Source organism: Vicia villosa, unplaced genomic scaffold (assembly GCF_029867415.1).
Source record: "Vicia villosa cultivar HV-30 ecotype Madison, WI unplaced genomic scaffold, Vvil1.0 ctg.001245F_1_1, whole genome shotgun sequence".
NCBI classification, from domain to species: Eukaryota; Viridiplantae; Streptophyta; class Magnoliopsida; order Fabales; family Fabaceae; genus Vicia; species Vicia villosa.
The window spans coordinates 127,265-154,596 of NW_026705548.1; the positions used below are offsets into that span (position 1 = coordinate 127,265).

At 33.5% G+C, this 27,332-nt stretch overlaps 2 protein-coding genes across 2 annotated transcripts; both read right to left on the reverse strand.

Annotated features, from left to right (window-relative positions):
- Window positions 1-22,474: 22,474 nt before the first annotated feature.
- Window positions 22,475-22,903, reverse strand: LOC131634170 (uncharacterized). Its single transcript, XM_058904825.1, has one exon. The coding sequence runs from the start codon at window positions 22,901-22,903 to the stop codon at window positions 22,475-22,477; it is 429 nt and encodes a 142-aa protein (XP_058760808.1).
- Window positions 22,904-23,673: 770 nt separating this feature from the next.
- LOC131634157 (LEAF RUST 10 DISEASE-RESISTANCE LOCUS RECEPTOR-LIKE PROTEIN KINASE-like 1.1) lies at window positions 23,674-26,314 on the reverse strand. The gene is made up of 3 exons (XM_058904812.1): window positions 25,499-26,314; window positions 25,042-25,299; window positions 23,674-24,964 (listed from the first exon to the last, which is right to left on the reverse strand). The coding sequence occupies exons 1-3, from the start codon at window positions 26,295-26,297 to the stop codon at window positions 24,003-24,005; spliced, it is 2,019 nt and encodes a 672-aa protein (XP_058760795.1). The 5' UTR covers window positions 26,298-26,314; the 3' UTR covers window positions 23,674-24,002.
- Window positions 26,315-27,332: the final 1,018 nt, after the last annotated feature.

Here is a 27,332-nt window from a genome sequence, read left to right on the forward strand (position 1 = left end):
CTTAGTTTAATCATGAAAAAATTTAATTATGAAAAAATTAAATAGAAGCTCTACTTGAGTATAGTTTAATCATTATAAATATTTTGAGGTCTTAGTTAGTCACATGTTAAATGTGAAAATTTTGAGACACTATGCGGTAGTCCGTCTTGCATGCCAACAACCCTGATTAAGGATATATATATATATATATATATATATATATGTCAAAATAGGTTATCCGGCCCTAAACAGGCTGACTATGACGGGTCCTGGGTTTTTTAGGATTGGGCCAAAAAAGTCCTGTATAATATGGGCTCGAGATTTACTATCCAAATCTGACCATAAATGGACTTCGGGTTACCCGGTTCTAATGGACTAAACTCTATAATATTTATTATAAATATAAATAAAAATTATAGTTCTATATTATCTGTTATAAATATTTTCTAAATACAATATTTGTTTAAATTATATAAAATAATACTTGAATTTTTATTATAAGAGAAAAACTAATATAATACGATGAAAAAATATTGATTATATTAATATATAATATTTAAAAGAAAAGATTGAATAGAATAGAAATAAAATTCAGTGAAGTGAGAAAAATCAATATGTTATTTTGGAGTAAGATAATATAAATATTAATATATTTTATTTAAATTTATAATTATGCGAGCCTAATGGGCTACCCACGGCTTATATGAGCTAACTCTAATTGGTAGCGGACTTTTTAGGGTTGGACTTAAAAGACCCTGAAAATTATAGGCTCTAATTTTAAGGCGCTATGATTTTTCGGGTCTATATATATATATATATATATATATATATATATATATATATATATATATATATATATATATATATATATATATATATATGATAATTTATTTTTTTAAAATATATACATATTGTAATTATTTTTGAAATTTTTATATTTTAAAATATTAAATATTTTTTTCAATGTCAATAAAAGTATCATTTTATATAAAGATAAATATTCATGAAAATATTAAAGGATTAGTGACTAATTATCCTAATTTAATTTTGGATTAGTGCAACATTGTTAATATGAACTCTAAGTGAAACATTGTTAATATTAATATGATCCTTAAATATATTCAAATTCTCAACACATCCTCTGTGTCTCTTTTATTAATAATTTTATAGACTAATTATTAATTCACAAAAACATAATTATAAGGATAAAATATTCTAATTATAGTAAATAATTATGATTAGTTATTACAATAACATTTTATTCTATCACACTTTCGCAGTCGAAGCGGGAGGTTAATGGACGCTTAAACTGATTCGAAAATTATCAAAGAGAATACGTGGAAGTCCTTTGACGAAGATGTTTGCAATATGATGTTTAGAGGAAACATGAAGAAGGCGTACCTCACCTCGAGCTATATTTTCCCGAAAAAAATAAATGTCCATCTCAATATGCTTAGTATGCTGATGCCGCACAAGATTACCAGATAGAAAGATGGCACTGACATTGTCACAATACACCAATGTGACCTAAGGAATAGAAAAATGAAGCTCTGGTAGAAGATTGTGAATCCAACATGATTCAAAGACAACATTGCATACACCTCTATATTCTGCTTCAGCATTAGAATGAGAAAGAGTAGGCTACCTTTTAGAAGATCAAGAGATAAGATTGTCACCAAGAAAAATATAGTACTCATATGTGAAATGTATGATTTCAGGACATCCACCCTAATTAACGTCTGTGTAGGAGATAAGCTTTGCAATGGGGGTGGAGATAAATGTAATCCAAAGTGTATGGTACTTTGAACAAAACTCAAAATTCACTTGAGAGCAAGCATGTGTTACGTGCTGTGTGCATGCATGTAAAGACATAATTGTTGAACCGCATATGATATGTCTGGTCTAGTGAAAGTGAGGTACTGTAAAGCCCCTTCAAGACTTCGATATAGGGAGTATCCTCATAAGGCGTGCCAAAGGAGGTGTTGAGTTTTTGCTTGGTATCGACAAAGGTGGTTGACGATTTGTACGATGTCATGCTAGCATGTTCGATAATCTCCAAAGCATATGTGCTTTGACTTAGAAATATGCAACCAAGGTGACGAGAGACATCAATACCCAAAAAAGTAACTCAAGGGGCCTAGGTCCTTCATCGCAAACTTAGATGCTAATAATGACATAATTGAGTTGCAAAGGGCATGAGTAGAGGTAATAAGGATGATGTAGTTCACATAAAGAAGAATGTAGGCCATGTTAGAATTTTTCCGATATATGAAGACAGAGTGGTCTGATGTGTTATGTCGTAAACTAACGGTGGCTACATAGTCATCAAAGCGTTGGTACCATGATTTGGGCGCTTGCTTGAGATCATAAAGTGACTTCTTTAAATATCATACATAATATGGATGAAGAGAGTCACACAAAATCAATGGCTTATGCATGTAAATAGTCTCATGAAGATTACCATGTAAAAAAGCATTAACAGCATTCAGTTGACAAATGAGCCAGGATTTGAAGAGAGCAATGGTGAGCATTGTTCTAATGGTAGTGGGTTTGACCACTGGGAAGAAAGTCTCATCACAATCCACACCTATAATAACCTACAAGATGATCCTTATAATGCTCAAAGGAACCATCGGTATTTTTCTTGAGCGATGATTTGAAGTCCTCATCTAGATGGTGGCTTTAGAAGCACAAGCCTACACTAAGGAGGGTGCATTTTAAGGATCACTCGAAAAAATCCTCTATTCCATAGAAGATCCTGAGAAAGAGGCGATATCGCTTAAGGATGAAGTGATGGATGCTTCCAGTCAATACTTTCAGAGGAAGAAGCAACATGTAGCCTTCTTTTATCCGCACTTGGACTTGAGTCGGATGGACCTGTTCAAGGTGGTTTGGGATGGTGAGCTAGTGGAAGATGAGTAGGTTCCTTGGTGGAACCTCGTTGCCCTTTTTTTATATGCCTTTTTTCTCAAGGATTTTATAATAGTTTAGTTTTTCCATCGGTTTTGGATGATATCACTCGTTTGTACAAGTTTTTCTTGTTTATAATCTTTTCTCATCTCCCACAAGGATGGTAATCATGTGCCGATTCCGCGCATTTGAATGCCTAAAATAGGGTGGTAAAGGCTCTTGATAAGAATCCAGCATATTTGATCGCCTCTAAGGGTGGAAAGGATTCCACCATGAGGATATAGAATTTTTTATCACCTCAAAGGGCAACAAAGATTCCTCCATTAGGATCCAACATTTTATCGCCTCAAAGGGTGACAAGGATTCCTCCACAAGGATCCACCATTTTTTACCGCCTCAATAGACGACAAGGATCCCTCATAAGTATCCAACGTATTTGATCGCCTAAAAGGGCGACAAGGATCCCTCGCAGGGATCTAACATTTTATTGTCGCATTGGAGGGGCGACAAGGATTCCTCTATGAGGATTCAACGTGTTTGATCGCCTCAAATGTCGGCAAGGATCCCTCACAAGGATCCAATGTTTTATTATCACCTTGGATGACAGTTTCCTTTAGTTTCCTACAAAGAAAGGGGAGACGGAAATGCAAATGGTTTTAAATAACAAAATGATGAGCCTCATTAAAAACCCTTTGTCCCACATAAGGAGCAATGGAAAAGAGTGCTTCCCCACAAAGCACAAGGAAAACAAACAATGATAAAAAAATGTACTTTTGGAGCTTCCCTTAAGGCTTCAACCTCCTATTTTCTCTCCCTTCTAAGGAGGAGTATCTCCTTCTTTTAGAGTCGTTTTCGGTGGCTTGGCTCTCTAGCCTACACTTTTGGTGTTCATGCCTAGAGTTCATACTTTTTTCATCTTTAGACTTTCCACATAGCATTTCTTGACGACTTATTGATCTCCTTGGATGACTCTAACCTGTTCATTGTAGAGCGGGTATTTCATGCATAAACATAAAGTAGACAGGGCGGCATCCAACTAATTAAAAGTTGGTCGCCCTATGATCATATTATAAGAAGAGGTTCTATAGCCATATACCTGACATCAATCTTCTTGCCTTGTTCCTACGTTCGGAAGGTGGTCTTCAGTGTTATGTAACCTTTCACATGTACTCGCTCCTCATAAAATACAACTAGTGACCCATTGAAATATTTTAGGTCATTTGTATCTATAAGAAGCCTCTCAATTGCATCCCAATAGAGGATATTGATAAGTGTGTTTGTGTAGTTATTTTGGTTTATAGTTTTGGTGCACTTATCTACTCTTTTTCCTTAACTTGTACGTGTTTTAGTGTATATACATAAATACGTGTAATTTTGTGTTTAATCGAGTTTTTGATTCACTTATGTATCGTTTAATATTTTTTGTTCATTTTGTAGGTATTGAGGTGTATTTAGAGCATGAGCAATAAAGTATCGAAGACACAGCTTCAAATGCGCGATTTCGAGCAACGAAACCAACTCATCATCGAATAAGGCTCAAAATCAAAGAATAAAAAATCATCAGTTTGGTTGATATTTTATAATTGTTATAAAGAGCATTGAATAAGCTTTCCAACATTTCGAACCGGGCGCAAATCAGAGTTACGGTTCTCAAGTTATGGACAAAACAGTGCAGAACTTTCTATTGTTGCTACTAGTGTGGTTCGCCCGGAGAATCTTGACTCGCCCGACGAATCTTACAGGACATAAATATGTTAAAAGGGGTCAAAATACATTTTTTTTATGTTATGTTTTGGGTTTTCTTTTATCCCAATCCATCAGACCTTCATTTTTTGGTAGAGAGAGCTTAGAAAACAACTTTGAAGCTTGCATACGGATGACCCGAGATGGATTGATCATTAATCGACACTGACAAACCAGGAGATTTTTAGTTCATTTATCTTCCTCTATCTTTGTGTATTCTCTCTTAGTTAGGTTTTGTATATGTATTTACTTTGAACTCATGTATATTTGTCGCATATGGCGTTATATTTAAGTTGCTTTACAAATATTTGTCGATTGTTATCTTAGATTTTTGCTTTATATTTGGATTTGTGTTGTTATAGACATATACTGCTTGAATTCTTATCTAGGATGATTATCTGTTAGTTTCTGGATTCTAGAGATAGATTTAGAGCTAACAATCTTTATGAATGTTGAAGCTTAATGCTTTTGTGTTAGTTGTGTCGGTTGAGAGACCGTTGGTACAAATGATATGCATGTCTATTGTGTTGAGGTTGTCTGAGAGATCATCGTAGAGATAATATAATAGTTCTCTCTACTTTGGGTTATAAATGACTTAGGGTGTGAGTGATGCTTGATGATATTGATGAGTATTGTAGGTTGAGTATAACTGGTCGATAAGTTTAAGTTTGTGAGAAGTAGATTATATGCATGCCTGATAAGTCTCTTCTCTCTGAAGAATGAATTCTTTTTGTGTTAATATTTACTTTTCCATTTTTATGCTTTAAACAGTTTAACCCAAGCTCAGAAACATAGAAACTGTTGAACGACATTCTTTCCCTTGCACTGATTCCTGTGGAGACGATAAAACCTAGAATACTTCTAATCTTTTGCTTGCCGCTTTACCCTATCAACAAAATGGTGCCGTTGTCGAGGATTGGCATTTTGATATTAAATTGCATTGCAATAATTTTTATGTTTTTGAGCTTTGTGCATATTTGTCTATATTGTATATTCTCACTTGTTTATATTGATATTTGTGTATGTTTACTACACTTGTATATGTTTTTTACACTTATGAATTTGTTATATTATTGTTTTCTTCTTTTCTTGTTTGCTTGTGTGTGTGGTTAGGAATAGCCGGACAGAAGTAACTTGGAGAAACGTTCTTAAATAGCAGGCGTCGAGATGTCTATTCTTTTTAGTTTTTGTTTAGTTTAGGTAGTGTGATGCAATTGTCTAAACAAATTTAGATCGGGCCAATTCTTAAACTTCAAATCTTCACTTTTAAATTTGTTAGACAATTTCATATGGTCTTTTAATTTCTTTATATTAATACTTTGTGTGTTTGTCAATAAGCTCGTTTTGAGTAACTTATGGAATTACAGGTGATTTTCCAAGTTTGATCATTTCAACTCGCGAGTGTATGGTAATGATTTTGTTAAAGTTTTGTACATGTCCAAGGTATGTGTTTATCACTTTCTAGACTATAGCATATTCATGATACTTAGGTTTTTTAGAATTTCTATGCCATTCATTCTTTCGAATACTTATTCGCTTGTGAATCACTTTAGTTCCCACATTTTTTTGTGAGGTAGTTTTCCATTGTTCACATATGTTGGAGACCACAACTCTTGTTCTAACTGGATTTTATTATGCTGGAGACCACATGCTAAGATTTTGTCGAATTGTCGAACCAAAAAGCTACCCTTCGACCATACTAGAGTCGATCTAATATCTCACACATGTGAACTACGATATTACAATAGTTTTTGTGAGAGTGGTCGTGTTAACATAAATAGTAGGCAAAATAATATTTTTGTTCTCGTATGTTAATTAATCTCATGGTTCATTTTGGTCCCATAACTTCAAAAAGTTGCATATTAGTCTTTTAACTCTTCAAAACGTATCAAGTTAGTCCTTTTCGTCTAATTAGCGATGAAAACAATTCAAAAATCAGTCGCTAAATTAATCGTCAATATGACAAAAAAGACTAAAATAATATCCTTTGAAGATGTAAGAGATCAATATAAAACTTTTTAAAATTAAGGACTAAAATCAAAGTTTAAAATTAAAGTAGGGATAAAAAAATATTTGGCCTAAATAGTATATATGTCATTAGACAGAACACCGACACCTTCCAAATTGTTTCTTTTTTAGAAATGAGTTCCAAATTGTTTCTAAAACGGGACATATTGAATTATTCAAAATGAAGTATCTCGTGCATATCTTACACTAGTTTTCATTCACATAAGTGTGATATGTATTGAATAATATTTCACATATTTTATGAAATTTTCACAACTCTAATTAACACCAGGAGTCCCACAAGCTTAAGATATACATATATATGCTTGATCTTGAGCTGTATCGACGTGCTCTTTCTTATCTTAAAATCTTTGTGCAGAATGGTGGGACATATATTTATGTGGCTGTTATGCTAGGTACAAATTAATGAAGCATACAACCATATGAAGATGACAATGAGACAAGCATTTAATATGCATTTCTGAACAGATGGATCGCAAAATTCTAATCAAAAGGTATAGTTGAGAGCAATAGTTTTGTTGTGTCCATCGTTATGCAACTTTTGAAAGTGACTTTATAGATTCATGGAACATCAACTAGCCAAGTTGACAAACTGATTGAATCACCTCTTTGTGTGGTTAGTATCATGCAACAATTATTATTTTAAGTAATAAATTTTTATTTTTTCTATTTTAATTCTTTGATTATAATAAGTATATAAGTTTAAAATAATTTAAAAAATTAAAAAAACTACGTGAATAATACATGACACTAAAAAAGAAAATTAAAATAAAATAAAATCATACATAATTTTGTAATATCAATAATATCTCAACTATAATTTACTTCTCTTAATTTTTATTGTATTTTAAAAAAATTATATCCTTAAAAATTCAATAAAGAACAAATTTTTTTATAGTAATTAATAAAAAAATTAATACACAATAACAAACCAATACACAGTTGATATAAAATTCCTCAAACTCATAAGAACTTAAATCTCACACCCCTACATAATTTTATAATATCAATAATATCTCAACTATAATTTACTTCTCTCAATTTTTGCTGTATTTAAAATATATATATATATATATATATATATATATATATATATATATATATATATATATATATATATATATATATATATTCTCAAAAATTCAATAAAGAACAAATTTTTTTATAGTAATTAATAAAACATTAATACAGAATAACAAATCAATACACAGATATAAAATTCCTCAAACTTATAAAAACTTTGAGGTATCAACAATAAATATATGACAAAAATTAGAATAAATAAAGGAACAAGAGAACATTGAAATTTCAACATTGAAAACTCTTTAATATGAGTGTAAAAATCACGAGTCATTCAGACCGAAGAAATAACTCTACTATAATCAAATAAAGACGCAAGAGAGTCATAAAGTGATTCAGAAACTAGTACTAACAATCGCAAAATCACAAAACAAACTAGCTTACAAATAAGAATCATGAAAGCCGAAAAATTACCCAAATCTTTAGCTTCAGGGCGGAACAATTATCTCTCAACTCGGACTTTGTTTTGAAGATCCCAATATTTCGAAGATTCCAATGGTCAAAAGATAGTCACATGTGTTGCAAACTTGCCCTCCAAATTTGAGCTCGACCCAACGGTTAACGAATCCATAATCGCCAATTTAGCGAGATTGTTTGTAGAAAAATTGAGGCTCTCCACTTAAATAAGTGAAACAAATGGGCTAATCATATTTGAGCCTTTCACCACAAGAAGGGAGCCCAAACCAAACAGTTATAGTTAAAAACCCGATAGAAACGCGTAAATTTTGAAAAGAGAAAAGTTTGCTTTCTTATTGGATATTTTGAAAAATCCGATAAAAAAACAAAAAAATTGGTACCAATTTTTTAAAATCCGATAAAATACATAAAGTATATCCATCTCATTATCGACTGAAAGATCCACAAGTAACGTATTTCTTGCAGGAAATTTTACAAATTTTCGCAACAAATTCCATATATACAAAAATCAAACAATTAAAAAACAAAAAAATGCCTAAAACTAGATTTTTATTAAAAAAAAAAATCAATGAAACCCATACACTATATTATCTAATATTTTGGAAAATATGGTAAAATACTAACAAAATTAGGTATCGATTTTTTAAAAAACTCCAATAAAAATGCATAAAATGTATCCATTCTAAATTTGTCAAAAAGATCTGCAGGTAATGTATTCCTGTGAAAATTTTTGCAAAATGAATGTATAAAATCAAGTAATTTAAAAAAAAAAAACTTAAATCGGATTTAAGAAAAATCCAATAACACTTATATATATAATCGAATATTTTAAATAATACAGTAAAAAATAAAAAATTAGATACAACTCTTTAAAAACTAGTAAAATTGCATAAAATACATCCATTCAAAATCTCTAGAAAAATTTGCAAGTAATGTTTTTTTTTCAGAAATTTTGTTATAATCTGCAGCAAATTTCGCGTAAATAATTTAAAACAATTTAAAATACCTAAAATATAATTTTTTTAAATTCGGTGACAACCCTACATAAATAATTAGATATTTTACAAAATGTCTACAAAATTAAAAATTAAATTTAGATCTTTTAAAAATTTGATAAAAATGCATAAAATGTATTGATTTCACAAACAAATAAAATCAAATAGTTAAAAATAATTTTTTTATATAGAAATTTAACTTTTTTTAATTAAATAAATATTTGGGTCAAATTGTCCAAACTATAGGGGTGTCAGGTTTAGGTTTAACTTGTGAGGTGTTTGGTAGATTCCTCACTGAGTTTGTTCCATCAATAAGGGGTAGCCAACCATTAAATCCTAGTTTATTCCTAATTTATTACTCCCTCTAGTCTCATTTATAAGAAAAAAATTTCTTTTTAAATACATTGAATAAATAATGTATTTGGATAATATATTGTTCAAATACATTATTTATTCAATATATCTAAAAAAAAGAATATTTTCTTATAAATAAGACCGGAGATAGCACCATATCTCATGAATTAGGTGACTTACTGACAAATTCCATAAAAATGTTTTGTGCATGATCATTAACTACTATTAACGCTAACCAAATGACTTAAATTAGTGGTAATAATAAATTTGACTTAGATTTATATATTGAGTCTGCTTGTTACATTTGTTACATTCACACGAGAGTTTTGGAACACCCTTTCAACCTGCTCATACGGATAACTTGGTGGTTCATAGGGGATTTTAATACCATAATTAGAGCTCATGGATATAAAGGGTTCTCCTAACATGTAACACTTTATTTTTCTAGAAATTATTTATATTAATTAATTATATTTTTATATGTGTATTTAATTATTATTTGTGTGATAATTGAGATATTTTGATGCAATAATGGTGGGTGACCTTTAGGTAGAGAATGTGGAGAGTAATTAGAGGTTGGTAGATTTATTTAGAATTATTTAATTGATTAAAATGATGTTTTAGTATTATTATTTAAATGAAATAATAAAATAAAAAGAAATAATGAGTTTGGGGTGGACAATGCGAATTGTGGAGAACTAAAATAAACAATATAAGTTAGTAATAAGTCGGGTCTTAGTGGAATATAAGAAAGATAGAAATTAAATTTTGATTTAAAAAGAAAGAAGTAGGGGAAAAAGTTCACAGTACGTGAAACTTTTGTAATTATAGAAAAAGAGGCAAGAATAGGGTGAGAAATTGGGTCAATAATAGGAGAATGAATGGAAGGGTAGAATAAGATTTAATTTTTTTTCGGTTGATGATAAATGTTGATATTTGTTGAATGAAAATTATGTTATTGTATGCATTGATATGGATTGTGAAGGTATATATTGATGTGTTGTAGTGGTGTTCTTGAAACATGATGAATTAGATGCAATTATATGATTTTATGGCATGAGTTTAATGAGTGAATCATGATGAAAGTGATGGAAATTTATGCTAATTGAGTTGTTGGTTATGTGTATCTTGATTGAATTGTATGAATGTATTTTTAGATGTTAAAAATCTAGACTAGTTGATGTTTGAAGTGTGGAAATTGATAAATTCACATGATAGGGAAAAACTGAATTTTTTTAGAAGATATACCTATGACAATCGATTGCACACAATAACAATCCGCAGTCATGCTTAAAAACGTGTTTTTTTGGAGTTGGTAGTGATGACAATCCATTGTCATTTGTGACAATCGATTGTCACCGTAACATTGTTGAAAAATATTCTGTTTTGGCTATAACGTTTTGATCCGTAAGTCCAAATGAGTAGTTATTCGAAGTGTTCGAAAGCTAACACGATTTTATCTCAAGTGATAATAAAATCAGTGGCTGAATGCGTTGTAACAATATGATTAATTAATTAGAATTTCATATATGTGAATTAATAATTCATTGAGTTGATTTATTATATGTTTGGTTGATGAATCATTGTATTGTTGTAATAATGTCGTGTGATAATGATGTTGCTATGTTAATGTTGTCATGATAATGTTGTTAAGGTGTTAGTGATGTTGATGTGATGTTGAACATGATTATTAAGTTTTGATAATGATGTGTTGTTGTTAAAACATGTTGATGGGTGTATATGTGCATATTATTGATGTTTCAGGATAATTATGTGGAAACACATAATCATTGTTGCTATTGTCTCGAATGGGGAAAGTAAACATGAATTGTTTTTGTTGAGTTGTTGCATCAATTATATGTCATGCATCTTTTGTGTCGTTGTTGTTGAAAGAGGCGAGTTACAAGTCTAGAAGGGTGGACCGATAACTTGTCCTGAACCCAGAAGGGTGGACCCAACTCGTATGCAGAACTAAATGTTGAGTTGGTACCACATGCATATGCATAGAGTCACGTAGGTGAGTTGCATTACCTAACGAGTCACATGTACATTTGTTAAGATATAAATGTTGGGTTGTAATTGATTTGATGAGTTATTTGTGTGAATGTAATTGATATACTGTGATTAAGATTGTGTTGAATATGACTATGTGTGATGATGATGTTATTGTATATGCTGTGGATGATGATTTAGGCGTGAGAATGTGATATGTTGTTGTGCATGATTGTGTATATGTTGTACTCTATCTTACATTATATACTATTATTATTGAAATAAACTCTCACCTCTTCTGTTTGAATGTTGCCTTTACATGGACATTGTGCAAATACTCAAGAGTAGAGACACACTGTTGTGAGTGGAAGTTGGATCATGGAGGTATTTCTTTTAGTTTACTCATTTTAGCTTTGGTTATGCTCTTATGTGTAACACTGGGACCTGAAATCAAAATGGGAAAAGCTATAAATGAAGAATTAGTGGATGATGCACGATACCAACATATAACTAGCTCTGTGAGGTACATATGTAATACTATGTCAGACTTGTGTCAAAGTACAGGATTGGTAAGCTGATTTATGAAATAACCAAGAGTGCTTCATCTTCTAGCTATAAATAGGATACTCGGGCATGTTAGAGGCATAATTGATCATGGAATTTTAATGTCAAACTAGAATAATAGCAAAAAAAGATGAAATGACATATGACTAGTCAGTCATGTTATGACTGAGGAGGTGATCAAGATGATAGGAAAAACATCGACGGCTATTTGTTCATGAATTGTAGAGCCCTAATCTCATGAACTTCAGAGAAGCAATCAATGGTTGTCATGTCGTCATGTGAAGCAAAACATGTGCAAGCTTCATTTGCAGTTTGTCAATTACAATGGATTAAAATGTTGCTTGAAAAATTAAAAATTCATATGTTGCTTGAAAAATTAAAGATTCATGAAGGTATAAAGATAAAGGTGCTAGTTTAAAACAAATCAACCATTAATCTAACAAAACATTAACCCCTAAGGGTTGGTCTAGTGGTGAAGGCTTGGGTCTTGAGAATGTGCTCCTCTCAAGATCTTTAGTTTGAATCCTGTTGCTCTGGCTTTAAATAGGACCCCTAGTGGGATTGGTCTTCATACCCCCCGTGGGATTGGTCTTCATAAATTAGTCAATCGCAAAACCGGATATTAAGTTTTCAATAAAAAAATCTAGCAAAACATTCAATCATAAAAGAAGCAAATACGTGAGATTGGTCTTCATATCCCCGTAGAATTGGTCTTCATAGATTAGTCAACCTCAAAATCGGATATTAAGTTTTCAATAAAAAAATCTAGCAAAACTTTCGATCAAGAAGCAAATACATTGAGAAGATATTCTATTTTTTGCAATGCAATTGGCTGACATGTTGATAAAACTATTGAAGAAGGCTAGACTCGATGAATTGAAGAAGCTTATTGGAATGAAGAGGCTTTATAAATTAAGTGGTGTGGGAATTTGGAATTTTTTGTTTGAAAGTTGTTAACCAACTTGGTTGTAAGAGTTGCTTAAAAGTTAACTGCTTGATTCTTAAGGTATAAGCCCCTTCTCTATTTTCGCGATGTTGCATTTTGTTAGGAATAAGATTTTGCTCTAATATATATATATATATATATATATATATATATATATATATATATATATAACCAAACGTAGTGTTATCTAGAAAGCTGAAAAGAATGGTATGGTTAAAGAAAAGAAAGGAGAAAACGTACTTTTCTTGATCACTTTCATAATCCATATCTATCATATCATATATTCATATCATCTTGCAAGAAGAGAACTATACTTGTCGGTAAGACTGAATTGTGGACTAAAATGAAATGTGCTTAAATGCACTAGTATTATCATGTCCCTTCAATTCAACAACTTGAATGAATATTGGGGAAGAGAAATAAAATCTTCCAAATTTTTGTTTTTGCATTTGTATTTGTGCATAACTATTTAATTAATATGACGATATATTTAATTCCAAAAAAATAGTACTATTAAACTATTGATTGATAGATGGTGAAGTGGAGATTGATGCTGGATCACGGTTTGATTCTCGAAAGGGGTTGAAATTATTTGATGTCATAATTGACTTTTAAATTAGATTAGACGATCCAGTAGATCGAACACTGTGATAAAAAAATAAGAGAATTTCTTTACCCACCTTCTTATAGGGTCACCCCAGCGAAAACCCCATTTTACCCCGCTTCGAAAATGCATTTCCGAAATATTTTTTTTTCTAAATTTTTCCCGACTTCAGAAGTGCATTTCCGAAAAAATCCCAAAAACTGGGATTTTGACTAATTCGGAGATACATATTTTAAAATCCCAAAAATTAATTTTAAGATATTAATTAATTCACATATCATAAATTTGATATCATTTATGAGTAATGAATAATAATAATTATATATTTTGATATAATTTATGAGTTATCAATAATAGTTATTATATATTTCTATCCTGATTCATATTTTAAAATTTAAAATAATTTTAATTAAAATAATTTCACTTACAAAATAAGTTATAATTTTTTATTTATATATTTATAATAATTGTTATATATTTTTAAAAAAAATTTTAAAAATGAGTGTTTTAATTTATATATTTATATAATAATTATAATAATTATTATATATTTATAAAAATTATTATATATTTATATATTTATATAATAATTATAAAAATTAAAAAAATGAGTGTTTTAATTTATAATAATTATTATATATTTATATAATAATTATTATATATTTATATATTATATATTTATATATTTCACTTACAAAATTAATAATTATGATTATATATTTATATATTTCTATTCTGATTCATAATTAAAAATGAGTTATAATTTTTTATTTAGTTTAAAAAAATTAAAAAAAGATTTTGTCTTAATTTTATTTAATGAATAAATTTTATATAATTCAAAATTTACTTATGAAATTAAGATGTTTTTGATTTATATAAGTTAGTAAAATAATTTTTAACTTTAAAATTGTTTAGAAAATTTTGATTCACCTTGATTTTATTGATTCACCTTCATTTTATTGATTCACTTTCATTTTATACCTATTAATTGTATTGATTCACCTTAATTTTAATTTTTTAATAATTATTGAATTCTTTCGGAAGTGTATATCCGAAACATTCCAAGACCAATTTGGTCTTGGAATATTTCCGATATGCATCTCCGAAAACACCCCCTCTTCCAAAAAGGGGTGTTTTCGGAAATGCATCTCCAAAAACTCAAAAAAGTGGGTGTTTTCGGAAATGCATCTCCGAAAACACCTTTTTTTTTCGTGTGTTTGGGAAGTACATTTCCGAAAACACTTTTTTTCAATAAAAATACGTTTTCGGAAATGTATTTCCAAAATAAGGGGTATTTTGGTAAATTCGTCAGAGGTGACTAAGAAGGTTGGGAGGTGGGTAAAGAAATTCTCAAAAAATAATAAAACTACAAATAATAATCTTATTAAATGAATTAAATAAATATAGAGTTGATAAGCGCAATTTTCTAATTCCTGCCTTATTTTCAAACTAAAACAGTTAAATATTTCGGTAGTACTTTTCAATTGTTTGTAGATGTTTAACAAAAATGCATGTCTTTAACTTTTGTCTGATCTTAACTTTGATTGGTCATGCTTTAACAAAGTATTCTTCTCTCCCATCTCATAACATGTCACACTACATCTCTCTTTATTTAACTAATTTCAATTCCAACTTAACTTTTCATTCCTATCTGTTCATGAAAAGAAGTGTAAGAAAAGAGCAAGACATTATTCAAATATTTAAATAATCCTCTTAATGTATAACTTATACTCTGTTTCCAGTATTGAGAGAAAAAAAAAAATCTCACGCTCTCTGTTTGACTCTAGAAACTGTAGGGAAAATTTTGAAAAGAAAAAGTATATTAAATAACTTACAAGGAGAGGAAATAACAAAAAGAAAACAAAGTTTGATAGGAGATTTCAATAAAAAAAATATTATTAGTTAAATTTTATCTCATTAAATAAGTAAATTACATAAATCAACTTTCGTCGTAATATTTTATTTAAGATAATACTTTTGTTTAAATTATTAATCTCAAAATCTTTTTTAATAATATTTTTTTTATAATTTTTCAATATCTTCCTCTATCCTTATATATTTGACTCATCTCTATGTAATCTACTTTTCTTATCACATAGTTTATAGACTTCTTTCTACATATTCAAACCACATACAGTATTGGTCTCGTACAACATCGCATGTCTTACAGTAGTTCAGTAAAAAAAATTCTTCAACTTCAATAATGTCTTAGTGTGGTGTTGTTGGGTCATCATTGAGGGGGAAACATTCACATCGGGTCAAACATTCACCTAAAGGTCAAAGTCTCACCCAAATAAATGAGAGAGACACCACATAATCACCCAAAACCTTAAGGTGATAGATGTGTGGGCCCTCTTATTTATAAAGTGTTCAACCTCCACTTTTCTAAGCAATATGAGACTTAGAACTCACACTTGTTTCTTCATACAACTCATTTTATTCTCAACAGGTGTCACATGAAATCTCTGAAGCCTTCATCTACTTCAGTCACTGAGTTTGAATTTGATGGTTTACATCCCCTTCTATTTCTCCATCATTTTGTATTACGGACCAAAGATATTTAAACTGTGTGACTTGTAGGATGATATGATCTTCAACTTTCACTTCTAGGTTAGAAACACTTATCCTTTTGCCGAACTTACTTTTTCATATATTTTATCTTACTTCTGCTTAGTCGAACGTTATGTGTTTCTAAAACTCATCTCCAAGTCTTCAATCTTTCATTTAAATCCTTCTTCGGATTTTCAAATATAACTATATCATCTGCAAGAAAAACTTGCATCTTGATGCTAGCTCTTAGAAGTGTTATGTGAATACATCCAAAATTAAAGTTTAAAGGTAGGAGTTTAAGATTGAACAATGACGCAAATCTATTGTGAGATATTGGATCGAACTCTAGTATGGTCGAAGGGTAGCTTCTTGGTTCGACAGTTCGACAGGGTTAAGCATGACGTCGAAGGTTGCTCACATGCTGGTGTCGAAGTGTGCATGCTGTAGTCGAAGATGGGTCGAGCATGCAGGTGTCGAAGATGCTAGGGTTGTTAGCATGTTAAATTAGGTTTTAGTGTTTAAACCCTAATTTGTTAAGTTAGCTTGTTTATTAAGTTGGCTTGTGTAATGGGCCTTGCTGAAAAAGCCCATTAGTTAGTATGTTAGGTTTTATTATAAATAGCATACTAGTCTCTCATCATTGCTAAGCTGCAAATCCTAATTTAGGGTGAGAGAGGTTATTTGTTATTCTTGTAAACTTGTAATCTTGTTTTAAGAGAAAGTGAAAGAATAGCAGTTATAACCAATTCTTGTGTTCCTCTTCTTCCTTGTTTTATACTTTGTTCTATTCTCTTCCCTAATTCCCTATTATACTTTGTTATTGGTATCGTTTTTCACAACAAATTGGTGCGGTGAGCGTGGAGAAGATGCCTTCAACAAAGTATGAGATTGAAAAGTTCACCGGAGTGAATGATTTCGGTCTGTGGCGCTTGAAGATGAAAGCCCTACTGGTTCAGCAGGGTTGTTTGGAAGCGTTGAAGGGAGAGGCATCCATGAATGCTGCATTAACGGCAGCGGAGAAGACAACTATGATCGAGAAAGCACACAGCGCAATTCTGTTGAGCCTTGGTGATAAGGTTCTCCGGCAGGTATCAAAGGAGACGACGGCATCAGGGTTATGGGTGAAACTTGAAAGTTTGTATATGACCAAATCGCTGGTAAATCGACTCTACCTGAAGCAAGCTTTGTATTCATTCAAGATGATTGAAGACAAAGTATTGGCTGAGCAGTTGGATATGTTCAACAAGCTGATTCTTGATCTTGAAAATATTGATGTGAAGATCGATGATGAAGATCAAGCGCTGTTACTATTGTGTTCTTTGCCTCGATCACATGCTCACTTCAAAGAAACTCTCTTGTATGGAAGGGAGTCCCTGACGTTTGAAGAAGTTCAATCAGCCTTGTACTCTAAGGACTTGAATGAACGAAAGGAGCATAAACCTTCGACTGTTGGCGAAGGTTTGGCCGTTAAAGGAAAACTCTTACGAAAGGATGGTAAGTTCGACAAGAAGAAAGGCAAAAGCCAGTCGAAGACTTATAGTGGCGAAGCATCTGGCATTCGATGCTACCATTGTAAGAAGGAGGGTCACACAAGAAAGGTGTGCCCTGAACGCTTGAAATATCATGGAGGTAAGGATAATGGCAACGCTGCCATTGTTCAAGATGATTTCGAATCATCTGATGTTCTTGTGGTTTCAAGCAGTGACTCTAAGAAGGAGTGGATTATGGATTCAGGTTGCACTTGGCACATGACTCCAAACAAAGACTTGTTCGAGGAATTATGTGATCAAGATGGTGGATCAGTATTGCTGGGAAACAACAAGGCTTGCAAGATTGCAGGTGTTGGATCTGTGAGATTCAAGCTCCATGATGAGTCAATAAGGTTGTTGACTGAAGTCAGGTATGTTCCTGATTTGAAGAGAAATCTGCTTTCTCTTGGTGAATTCGACAAGAAAGGATATGTTTTCCAAGGAGAGAAAAGTATCCTAAGAGTCATGAAGGGTTCGAAGGAAGTCTTGAGAGGCGTGAAGAAACAAGGCTTGTATACCCTTGAGGCTGAAGTTGTAAGTGGTTCGACAAATGTTGCATCCACGAAACCTTTGTCGAAAACAGAAATCTGGCACATGAGATTGGGCCATGTCAGTGAAAGGGGTCTGGTCGAATTAGGGAAACAAAATCTGCTTGGTGGAGACAAAGTCGAAAAGCTGAAGTTTTGTGAACCCTGTGTACTTGGAAAATCTTGCAGAGTGAAGTTCAACAAAGGCAAACAAAGAACACATGGATCCCTTGATTACATCCATGCTGATCTTTGGGGGCCTGCAAGGTGTCCATCACATTCAGGAGCAAGGTATTTTCTATCCATAGTAGATGATTATTCCAGAAAATTATGGGTATTCATCCAGAAGACTAAGGATGAAACTTTTGAGAATTTCAAAAGTTGGAAGACTCTGGTTGAAAATCAGACTGGCAGAAAGGTCAAGAGGTTGAGAACCGACAATGGCCTTGAATTTTGCAATGAGGCATTCGACAGTTTTTGTGCTGCCTCTGGTATTGCAAGGCATAGAACTACTGCAGGTACTCCACAGCAAAATGGTTTGGCTGAAAGGTTTAATCGAACTATTTTGGAGAGAGTCAGATGCATGTTGACTAGTGCGGGGTTAACAAAGGTGTTCTGGGCTGAGGCTGTTTCGACAGCAACATATCTGATAAACAGATGTCCTTCGACAGCGTTAGATATGAAGACACCTGAAGAAGTTTGGTCGGGACATCCACCAGATCTCGACAAACTGAGAGTATTTGGCTGCGTAGCCTATGCTCACATTAGACAAGACAAGGTCGAACCTAGAGCTCTGAAATGCATGTTCATGGGATACCCTGAAGGAGTCAAAGCTTATAGGCTATGGTGCCTAGAGCCAGGTCACAGGAGGTGTATCACCAGTCGAGATGTAGTTTTTAATGAAGCTAAAATGGCTTTTAAGAAAACTGATGATTTTGGTCGAAGTACAGAAACATCTGACGAAGAGCTGGAACAGGTAGAGATTCCTGTTGAGGTGGAGCATGTTGATGCTGAATTGCATATCCCAGATGAAGTCGAAGAAGAAGCAGAAGATGCTGAAGTTGAGGAAACTGACGATGACTACCTATTGTCGAGAGATAGTTCGAGAAGAGTCATCAAGCCACCTCAAAGACTTGGATATGCAGATCTTATAGCTTATGCCTTAATCTCTGCAAGTGAGGTTCTAGACGAAGAACCTAGAGACTATAAGGAAGTTATGAGGAGTCGAAATAAGACTGAATGGCTGAAGGCCATGGATGATGAGATGAAATCTCTTCATGATAATCATACTTGGGAACTGATCAAGAAACCTGTTGGGGCAAGGTTAGTCAGCTGTAAATGGATTTTCAAAGTTAAGGAAGGAATTGAAGGAGTGACGTCGAAAAGATACAAGGCAAGGTTAGTTGCAAGGGGTTTCACTCAGAAAGAAGGTGTCGACTTCAATGATGTGTTTTCTCCTGTTGTGAAGCATAGGTCCATTCGAATGTTGCTTGCCATGGTGGCACAGTTCGATCTTGAACTGGAACAGATGGATGTGAAGACTGCGTTCTTGTATGGTGATCTAAATGAAACGATCCTGATGAGGCAACCTGAAGGGTATGTCGAAAAGGGGAAGGAAGATTATGTGTGCAAGTTAAAGAGATCTTTGTATGGGCTGAAACAATCTCCTCGACAGTGGAATAGGAGATTCGACAAGTTCATGGCACGCATAAGTTTCATTAGAAGTCAGTTCGACCACTGCGTTTACTTCAGATTTCGACCTGGTAATTCATTTGTTATTTTGTTGCTTTATGTGGATGATATTCTCATAGCAAGCAACAATGTTGAAGATGTGATGAGGGTGAAGGCTGAACTCAATAAGGAGTTCGATATGAAGGATCTGGGAGCTGCTTCCAGGATTCTTGGAATTGACATTCGAAGAGATAGAAAGAAGTCGAAGTTATGTCTATCTCAAGAGGCATATCTACGGAAGATTCTTGAAAAGTTTGGTATGTCGAATTCGAAGCCAGTTGTGACTCCAACAAACCCTCAATTCAAGCTGAGTATTGATCAGTGTCCCAGTACTGATGTCGAAAGAGCCTATATGAATAGCATCCCATATGCTAATATAGTCGGTTCTTTGATGTATGCTATGGTCTGTACTAGACCCGACATAGCATACGCAGTAAGTCTTGTAAGCAGGTACATGGCGAATCCTGGAAAGGCTCACTGGCAAGCATTGAAGTGGATTTTAAGGTACATAAATGGATCTCTGAACAGAGTTCTAATTTATGGTGGAGCCTTGGGTGAAGATAGTAAAGCAGTAATAGAAGGATATGTCGACTCTGATTATGCAGGTTGTATGGATTCCAGAAAATCTATTTCTGGATATGTTTTCACTATGTTTGGCACTGCAATTAGTTGGAAAGCAACACTTCAGAAGGTTGTTGCTCTATCAACCACTGAAGCGGAGTATATTGCCCTAACTGAAGCTGTGAAAGAAGCATTGTGGCTTGAAGGTTTTGCGAAGGAGCTGAAACTTCAAGGTCGAGGTATCACTGTTAAATGTGATAGTCAAAGTGCAATACACCTGTCAAAGAATTCAGCCTATCATGAGCGAACTAAGCACATTGATGTGAGGCTGCATTTCGTCAGAGGAGTAATCGAGCGTGGAGAAGTCCAAGTGCTGAAGGTTTCGACTGAAGACAATGCTGCTGATATGATCACCAAGACATTGCCGAGTTGCAAGTTTTTCCACTGTATGCAGTTGATAAAGCTGCATGAAGAAAGCTAGTTTGTTCCTTGACGTTGTAGAGTTAGGTCCAAGGTGGAGATTTGTGAGATATTGGATCGAACTCTAGTATGGTCGAAGGGTAGCTTCTTGGTTCGACAGTTCGACAGGGTTAAGCATGACGTCGAAGGTTGCTCACATGCTGGTGTCGAAGTGTGCATGCTGTAGTCGAAGATGGGTCGAGCATGCAGGTGTCGAAGATGCTAGGGTTGTTAGCATGTTAAATTAGGTTTTAGTGTTTAAACCCTAATTTGTTAAGTTAGCTTGTTTATTAAGTTGGCTTGTGTAATGGGCCTTGCTGAAAAAGCCCATTAGTTAGTATGTTAGGTTTTATTATAAATAGCATACTAGTCTCTCATCATTGCTAAGCTGCAAATCCTAATTTAGGGTGAGAGAGGTTATTTGTTATTCTTGTAAACTTGTAATCTTGTTTTAAGAGAAAGTGAAAGAATAGCAGTTATAACCAATTCTTGTGTTCCTCTTCTTCCTTGTTTTATACTTTGTTCTATTCTCTTCCCTAATTCCCTATTATACTTTGTTATTGGTATCGTTTTTCACAACATCTATTGTAACAGAAAAATCGTCAGTTTCTCCAACCTGTGTGTGCATAATAGCCAATACATCTTCATACATATAATTGATTCCTCAAATATATGTAATTTCAACCCCTTTCTTCTCTAGGTTTTCAACAATATCTCTCTAGGCTTCGACCTCGTAAAAGTCAATAAAAATTAAGTGAAAAACTTCGACCTCGTAATTTTGTTAAAGAGTTTGGTGAGTCATTCAATACCTTTATTTCCAATAATTTTTCACACTTCAATAAGTACATTGCCTGTGTGAACCACCTTATTATGTGTGAACCACCTTATTGTTTGATCAGTTCAAGAACCAAAAATAGTTGATGATGGAGTGTGATAGAACTCAGGTACGGTTAAATGTGCTTCTGGTACAACGGAGCAGGATAGACTTCTAAGGCTAGAACTCTAACATCCAAGTCATTTAATAAATAAGAAGTAGTCTCAGTGTGAGAATGAGTAAAATACTTGAATTTCAATGTGTGCAGAACTTTATATATAGGGCAATTAGAACTACTTCCGTTTAATACAACATCTCGTATAGATCACCATCCGATTATATCTGTTGGTGGAAAATTAACATGAGATTGAAATTGTGCTCAAGACTTCGTACATGTGTCCTCATGTTTTCCTTGATAATACTTGATATAAAACCTTAATGTACGAGTCTTCTGAACTTATTATAAAACCCACAATGTGGAAGCCTTACAAAAGATCCAATTGCAATTTATGATTTACTATGCTAGGAACACTCTCTTACCATGATAGTAGTTAAGAGGGAGATATTACTTATATTTTTCAAAACAAAATGGTAAATAAAACCTTCATATATATAAATATTAAATGGAAGTAAATAAATTCCGGAACCAAAAATATCAAGAAGATACAATTGATCCGTTGAATATAGAAAATCACTGTTCAGAAATAGTAAGCAGCATAGGGCGCCAAGCTTTCCTCTTCAGCAAAGACCTGCAACGAAAACCAGTCAAAACCGGGTTACCTAAACCCGGTCCAACCCTCCAACTATCAGACCGAAAAAAACCCATGCCACCCAACATCGGAGAACCAGCACCTCCTTCCGCATCCTCTTCTCGCGGCGGCGACGACACAAACAGATCCTTCAACGAGTGTCTCCGCATCGAATCCTTCTCTTTCTTCTCCAACACCGCCACGTGTCCTTGCCGGCGTGGCGGTCGAGTCAGGCTTAGCCCAAGCAGACTCCGCAGCGTTGTTTTGGGCCTCGGAAGCTGAACCAGCGGGCTTGTCCTTGGGCTTAACGTTGGACTCTTTTCAACACCGCATTGTGTGGCGAAGATCTTGAATTTCTGCAGCTTCGCCATTTGTTTTAGATCTTCCTAATTTGTATCACTTTGTGAACTCTATTATTATAGGAGTGTGTGTTGGGATGAAAATGAAGTGAATTTGAATTTGAACGTTGTTGTGGTGATGATTATGAAGGGGACAAAGGTGGTTGATTACTTCTAAGAAGCATGGGATCTATTTTGGGAATGCTTCCAACATATTTATTGGCTTTGTTTTTTTTCTTCTTTTCTTTAATGTTCTTTTTGTGACTTTAGGACCTATGACCATTGAATGGAATTACATGTAGGACTAACCACTTTTTTCATGTCTCATCTCATTTTAAATACATAAGATGAATTGTTTCACAAACAAAACAGGCCGGTAACTTGGTGGGTTCATGTCTTATCAACTACTAGTGCAATCTAATATAAATATATGTATCATCGAATATCGATGTCTCTGAAAAATGCATATTTGTTTCCGTGTTAGTGTTGGAACACCAACACATAACACTAACATTGTGTTTAACTTTTTTTTTTTAAATTGTTATTAATGTCGGTGTGTCAGTATTGATGTTGTGTCTGATATCCGTGTATATGTATGTGCTTCATAGTATCAAACACTTGGTAAATTGTAAGAGAATATGGAAGTAAGTTGGAGATAGAGATAACCCTAAAGTTTGGCATTTTGACTTCAATTGAGTCTATTTGAATTGTGACTTCAATTGGACCCTGCTTCTCTTAAGATTGTTTAAAGTTTGAAGCCCGCTATATACTGATAATTTCTATATTGAATCAGTCTATAATATGAATTTAATTAGATTCCGTCTACATCGTTAGTAGGCGGTGGAATTGTCTATTGTAGAGTTGGATACCAAATTTAAAAGGATAGTGATAGACATATATAGTGGTCTCATGTGTTGTTTTTGGATCTTGATTTTCAAATAACAATGTTGTTGCACAAATTTTCTTAACCCTTGGGAGTTGAGATTTATTCTCTTACCTTTTTTTAGTCCTTTTGAAGCATGTACAACACTCAGACTTTAACCAGATACTACATTGTAGAGTAAAAAACTCTGGTAAATATTCTAAATTTTATCAAATCATAAAGAATAGTAACTATTCTTAGAAAAGTTGATTAACCACTGGCATTGGGAGTAGTAGATTCACTTTCCCATTTCTCAGTCAATGACTTTGGTGAAGAAGATACTTGCTTTTTATTCAAAGAAGTTTCATTTAATGATGGGTGTATTTCTTCCGAGTGCGAGGACTCGACAAAATCACGCATTTTCTCTAGATGAACAAACTCAAAATTCCCACCATCAATTTTCTTGAGTTCTTGCAGAACTTGATCCATGGAAGGTCTCAACTCCATGTTTCCTAGCACACACTGAAAAGCCAATTCAGCCACTGAAGATACCATCCTTTTAACTTCACTATCTGATTCAAACCCAAGTGATGGATCAACCAGCTCCCCAATTGCACCTTTTCTTATCTTTTTAGCCGCTAGATTCGCCAAGTTTATTTCCTCTTTTTCTCTAGCAGAATCAATTGCTGTCATAGACGATATTAGCTCGATGAGCACTACACCAAAACTATAGACATCACTCTTCACTGAGAGCTTGTAGAGTTGGAAATATTCAGGGTCAAGGTAACCCGGACTTCCTTGTGGAGCAGTGGAAACATGGCTGACATTATTCGGGAACAACCTCGACAGTCCAAAATCTGCTAGCTTAACAGAAAAGTTAGTGTCAAGTAGAATGTTGTTGGTTTTGACATCTCGATGAATGATGTCGGAAGCGTGTAGATAAGCCAACGCAGAAGCAGTTTCTATTGCAATTTGCATTCGAATAGGCCATGTCAGCAAACCGGCCTTAGCTAAATCACCATGGAGATGGCTAGCAACAGTTCCATTTGGAATGTATTCATATACAAGGAGTAGCTCGCGACTGTGACGCGAAGTGCAGCCATAGAGGGAAACCAGATTCCTATGGCGCAAGCGAGCGAGTAATTCAATTTCATTCACAAACTGATCTACTCTTCTGTAATTGTGCTCAAATAATCTTTTCACAGCTACCTCCCTTCCATCTTTGAGTTTCCCTGGTTTTTTAAATATCATGCTCAGTAACATATTAAGCTGTGAGTTAAGTTATAAAATAGAATAAGTGAGTGCTAACCGTAGTACACAGTGCCAAAACCTCCATCTCCTAGCGTTCTAGTGCTGTCGAAATTGTTTGTTGCTTGTTGAAGCTCTTCATAAGAGAAGACAGGTATACCAAAGAAGAGCTTGTTTGACTCTGATTCACGATTTGGATGAGGATCAACAAAAGCGTTGTTACTTGGTTGGAGTTGGATGCATGCAGAGTCATATTTCCGTTTGAAATACCGTAGCGTGAGGAACAATCCAACTATGATCCATGGTCCTACACCGACTCCTTTAACAGTAGATTGTAATGAATTTTAGTTTGACAGTTGACAAAAACTTGCATTGTTATGTCGATTTAACTTCGAAACTTATAAACTAGTAAACGAAAGAAACGTAAAAAGAACTGTTCTAATTGGTTAACAATCATAATAAGCTGTTAAAGAAGGTAGAAAAGCATAAATATATATGCAAATGCACAAAATCAGTACCTAAAACCAATGGAAGCTTCCAAGATGGAGGACTTCTATGTTTCCTTGCACAATAAATTTGTCTGTTGTTGCGAGCATAACAATGACCTTTTGCATCATGGTGACACCGTTCACACTCATCCGAAGGTTGAAATTTAAAGGTAATTTCATGAGCTAAGAATGGAAATGGATTTCCAGAAAGTGCAAAGCCTAACTCAACGATAGGAAGATAAAGCAAAAAACACGTCGTGAAAGAGTGATTGGACTCACCATCTGATATTGAATCACCGAAATAAAAATCATATTTCGGACAAGAGCTGTTCATGAAAAAATTATTTGGAGGAATGGTGACTAATTTTTGGGTACGGTTGCATTTGAAAGCAGTTATATTGTCTTTCATATAAAAAGTTCCAAAAGGAGAAGGAGAAGGGAGGATAATATTAACATAGGTGAAGACTTCACAAGCACTTTTCATCAAAAGGTGGTTGAAATTCTGGTCAATAATGGAAATAGTGTTTCCCTTGGATGGGTCATAAACAATGTTTGTAACTTGAAAGAGTTTTCCTCCTTTGGTTAACTGGACATGCTTCATAGAAGTTTTGTTAACATCATCACAACCTTGAATTGCCAATGCACCACAGTTTGGAAATCCAACTTTGGTGAAAGGAGAGCGAAGAAGCCCAAGATTTCCACAATCAAATGAGTCTGGACAATCATCACTGTGTCCATTTCCTTTGCTAGTTAAGATGAGTAACAGTAGTAGAGTTAAATGAGAGAACTTAAGGAACCTATCATGTACTACTGTATAAACTAAAGACATTGAATTATGTTTCACAATCTTGTTGAACAACTATATATTTTTCACAATTTGTTTCATAATTGTTACTGTGAATTTGCTATACACAAATATACACAATCAACTTGCAGATGACGCGGAAGTTGACTTGGAGATTTAGCATGCAACACTAATTTTGAAACTGATTCCTATAATTAGGGGCGGGCCCAGGATGTGCAGCACACACTCAAATTATGAAAACTATCATTATCTTCTAATATTTTTCGTATTTTGCACTCCTCGGCATTTAAATTTGCCAAGTTAACTAGAATCCATGACTTCTTGTTTGAAAGCTTATTATGGGCTGTTCACAATAGTCATACATCAAGGTCTAACAGCAAGCAATAGAGGGAAAGCGCGGGGAATATGTCCGACCTCACTCAAACTCAGAACAATTAATTTGACCTTCTATTAACTTCTCACCATCAGATCTAATTAGAGGCTATGAAGAATGGACACCTCTAGAAGTAGGAGTGACGGGGTGTCCGGCACTTGTATGACATCCGTACGACACGTGTCAAAATAATCAGACAAGTGTCGGAAAAGTCAGACAAGTGTCCCCAAATAAATGATTGTTTTCTTTGTTTCGACACTCTTAATCAGTGTCAGACACTCCTATCGTATGACACTTATACAATATATGGGACAATTTTGACAAATGTTTAAAGAAGAATCTGTTTGTTCTTTACTTAAACACATGTACATTTTTTAAGACAAATCTCTTGTACATATGAAAGTGTTAAACATGTATTAAAGATGCGTTGAAGCAATATTTTCGTTTCGTTGAAGAATTAAATACAATAATTTTGATTAGGAATTTTTAACTCTTTTAATAAGGAAATTTCTTTATCCACTCCCCAATTTCTCTTGGTGACCCCTGGTGAAGACCCCAAAATGCCCCATGTTTCGGAAATGCATTTCCAAAATGCAAAAAAAATGCTGTTTTTGGAGATGCATCTCCAAAAACGTTTTTTTTTTTTTCAAAATTTGTCTTATTTCGGAAATGCATTTGCGAAAACA